Raw genomic sequence first — 4313 nt, forward strand, 5'->3', positions numbered from 1 at the left:
TTTAACAAATAAATAGAGAAAATAAGGTTACTTTCTAGGGTGATCAGTTCTAATCTAGAGACATGTTCCTATAGAACATTGAATAATACATTCAAATAGCAATGACACTTCCCCACTGTTTGCTGTTTTGAGAAGTCCTGTCTTGTGTTGCCCAGGCACACACCACCCTTTCCTCCCTGTGGGGAATTGGGGTGGGGAGGAAATGCAGCTGAACATCAAAAAACCTGTGGAAGTCAGCGGAAGGAATGCTGGCCATTATTTGGTTTCCTCGCCCTGCAGGACCTCTCTGGGGAATAAAAAAAAAGGAGATACTTCTCCTTTCTTGAGAGCGATGGAGCCTGTTCAGTTTCGGAGCAGGGGGTGTCCTATGTGTTGGGTGGGGGTGTGAGAAGGGAGAGAGACAGCGGGGCCGGGAGCCTGCAGTGGGATTTTAAGTATCCTGCCAATTTCCTGAGATCCTGCTGTGGTGGGGCAAACCTGCTGCAGTGACTGTGAATGATGGAAAGGAAAAGCCTTTCTTCAGGTGCTAATAGGGACATTATGGACTCCATGCAACATGGGGAGCCACCCATGGTTGCTGGAGGAGAAACTGACCTGCAAAAGTGTGAGAAAACAGCCAAAAACTTGTTTCGATGTTTCATTGAATAAGGAAAGAAAAAGTAATTTTGATGTTAACTTCATCATTTCAACACTTGTCATCTCTGGATGTTAGATATATATTTTTTATTATAACTAAGATACATTTATATGCTGAACTTAAATGCCTCTATGCAAATGCATATGGCATGGGAAATAATAAGAGGCATTAGAGATGTGTGTACGCCTTCAGGGCTATGATCTTATTGGCATCACAGAAATGTGGTGGGTTGCCTTCTATGACTGGAGTGTGGGAATGGAAGGATGCAGGCTCTTTAGGAAGGACAGGCATAGCAGATAAGGAGGAGGTGTAACCCTCTATGTCAGTGACCACCTGGAGTGCATGTAGCTCTGCCTCGGGATGCATGAGGAACCAACCAAAAGCTTATGCGTCAGGATTAAAGGGAGAGCACTTACTTGCCTCAGTATTCACCAGCAAGTGCTCAAGCCACACTGCTCAAGTTGTGGAAGTCAAAGGCAGGGACTGGAAGAGTGAAAAGTCATCCACTGTAGGAGAAGATCAGGTTCAAGACCTTCTAAGGAACCTGAAGGTGCACAAGTCCTTGGGACTTGATGAGATGCATTTGCAGGTCCTGAGGGAACTGATGGATGAATTTGCTAAGCCACTATCCATCATATTTGAAAAACTGTGGCAGTCTGGTGAAGTTCCCACTGACTGAAAAAGGGAAAACATAACTCCCATTTTTAAAAAGGGGGAAAAGGAAGACCCAGGGAACTACAGTCTCACCTCTGTGCCTGACAAGATCATGGAGCAGATCCTCCTGGAAACTATGCTAAGGCACATGGAGAAGAATAAGGAGGTGTTTGGTGACAGCCAACATGGCATCACTAAGGGCAAATCATACCTGACAAATTTGGTGGCCTTCTATGAGAGGATGCAAAATATGACACTGTTCTGCATGATATCCTTGTCTCTAAATTGGAGAGGCATGGATGTGATGGATGGACCACTCGCTGAATAAGGAATTGGCTGGATGGTCGCACTCAAAGAGTTACAGTCAACAACTCCATGTCCAAGTGGACACCAGTGACAAGTAGTGTTCCTCAGGGGTCAGTTTTGGGACCAGCACTATTTAATAACCTTGTTGGTGACATGGGCAGTCGGACTGAGTACCCTCAGCAAGTTCGCCAGTGACATCAAGCTGTGTGGTGCAGTTGACATGCTGGAGAAGAGAGATGTCATTCAGAAGGACTTTGACAAGCTTGAGAGGTAGGCCCACGTGAAACCTATGAAGTTCAACAAGGCCAAGTGCAAGGTCCTGCACCTGGGTCAGGGCAACCCCCCATGTCAATACAGACTGAGGGATGAAGGCATTGAGACCGGCACTGAGGAAAAGGACTTAAGGGTGTTGGTTAATGAAAAACTCAACATGAATCAGCAGTGTGTGCTTGCAGCCCAGAAAGCCAACTGTATCCTGGGCTGCATGACCATGAGTTCAAGGGAGGTGATTCTTCCTCCCTAATCTACTCATATGAGACTCCATCGGAAGTACTGCATCCAGATCTGGAGTCTTCAGTACAAGAAAGTCATCAATCTGTTGGACCAGGTCCAGAGGAGGGCCATGAAGATGATCAGAGGGATAGAACACCTCCCCTATAAGCACAGGCTGAGAGAGTTGGGGTTGTTCAACCTGGAGAAGAGAAAGCTCCAAGGAGACCTTATAGGACTCTTCCAATACCTGAACAGGGCCTACAAGAAAGCTGGAGAGGGACTTTTTACAAGGGCATGTAGAGATCGGACAAGGGTTAATGGCCTTAAACCAAGAGAGGGTAGGTTTGGAATAGATATTAGGAAGAAATTCTTCACTATGACGGTGGTGAGAGACTGGAACATGTTGGCCAGAGAGGTTGTGGATGTTCCCTCCCTGGAAGTGTTCAAAGCCAGGTTGGACAGGGCTTTGAGCAACCTGTTCTAGTAGGAGGTGTCCTGCCCATGGCAGGGGCGTTGGACCAGGTAATCTTTAAGCCCAACCCAAACCATTCTGATTCTATGATTTTACGATTTATGAAATACAAAGCCTCTTCCTTTTTCCAAATCTTTTCCTATTTGTCTTTTAAATCACATAATATTAACTTGTCAGTTAGACATCATTCTTTCCAACAATTTATGTTTAATTGTAGGAGGAGCAATTAGTGAGAAGAATACTGAGACCCAAGAGTACGACTGGACTTACCAAGTACTCTTATTGCCAGGGTATAGATACCAAGTGCAAATGATTTCAAGTGTGGTTTAATGCATCTAAAAATATAAAAAAATTATGTTAAAGAGAAATAAAGAATTGACTATGGATAATTCGTACACAAATAGAAAGCAAGAGGAAGGAAAGAAATGTGACTTTTCCTCTTTACTGACACTGACTTCAACAGAATTACAGAAATATGTAAGTAATGTGATAAAATCTGAACAGTAGGAATTCTGAATATATTCAATATCACATTTTAAGAATGTGGTGTATTTTCAGATAATACCAACACTTAGGAGTTACTAATGCAAGACAAGGAAGTTGTTTGTGAAATCATGCATCATTGGATAGTCTTATTCAGTCAAGCACTCTCTGAAATTGTGGATCATAACCCAGGCTAGTAGAAGCTATTTAGGCCCTCAGTTTTCATTGCCCTGTAACTAGAATCAGGACCATACTTTCTGTGAAGGCAAATCCTCCAAGCTATTCTCTGACAGAATAAGCCATTTGCATTTGAACTCTTTTGAGACTGCAGTGGAGGCCCAGCACAGACATCAGTCCTTCTGGCTCAGATCAGTCCTGAGGTAGTGGGCAGGAGAACAGCTACCTTTCACATCTGTGCTAGCGGCAGTGTGCATGTGGAGCCACTGAAAGTAGTAAGACTCATTTGTAGCTAACCTTACCAGCTGCTCCATTGTGCTGTTTCACCCAGCATGTATCAGACTGCCTATTACAGCACCTAATCCAGCACGAACCTGGGTACATGCCTTACTTTTAGCATGTGAGTAGTCCCAGTCATATGTTTGAACTGGAACATGCTTGATATGGGGGGTAACACATGTGCATCATTATGGTAATTGATAAAACTCCCTGTTGTCACAGTCATTGTATAATGACTGTAATATAAAAAGAAAAAAATGGGCTGAAATTCAGTTGTCACTATGGATAAACACACCACTTTGGAGGTCCAGTGTACATGCTTTGAATTAGGATGGATTCTGCTTCTGCAGAAAATTAATGAAATCAGGAATTTAAAAAAAATAGTAAAAACATGCAGAACCAGTTCTTTTGTTCCTCACCAGTGTTGTTTTGTTATTTCCCAATGTAACTTCCAGAACAGCATTAAAAGCCCATACTGCAAATTATATTCATGTGATCTCCCCTCAATTTAGTAGAAATGGAAAAGGACATGAAGGATATATATGGAATACTACACCAAAGTACCATGTCAAATAATCGTGTGCATCTCATTTTGTTATCTGAGCACTTACTCTCTAATGCCCCCAACATGGATTATCATCATACAGTCTGTTATATGGTAGCTTACACAGGCACTGCCATCTCTGCAGGCATGAATGTAATATGAATTTGAGCTGAAAGAACTGTTTTGCCTGCCTGTCAGATACATGCTACACAAGCAGGCCTCAGCTTAGAAGTCTTGTAAACCAAATGCAAGGGCATAGAAAGGAAAGA

General features: G+C 43.1%; 1 protein-coding gene across 2 annotated transcripts in view; it reads right to left on the reverse strand.

The window, feature by feature from the left end:
• Positions 1-4313, reverse strand: part of LOC104536745 (solute carrier organic anion transporter family member 1C1-like) — a 23413-nt gene that overhangs the window by 1407 nt on the left and 17693 nt on the right. For both annotated transcript variants that reach the window (XM_010179459.1, XM_010179457.1), the window contains one exon: positions 2832-2896. In XM_010179459.1, the coding sequence (XP_010177761.1) occupies positions 2832-2896 (65 nt within the window). The remainder of the gene's footprint in view (positions 1-2831; positions 2897-4313) is intronic.

Source organism: Mesitornis unicolor, unplaced genomic scaffold, assembly GCF_000695765.1.
Source record: "Mesitornis unicolor isolate BGI_N332 unplaced genomic scaffold, ASM69576v1 scaffold1952, whole genome shotgun sequence".
Lineage (NCBI taxonomy): Eukaryota > Metazoa > Chordata > Aves > Mesitornithiformes > Mesitornithidae > Mesitornis > Mesitornis unicolor.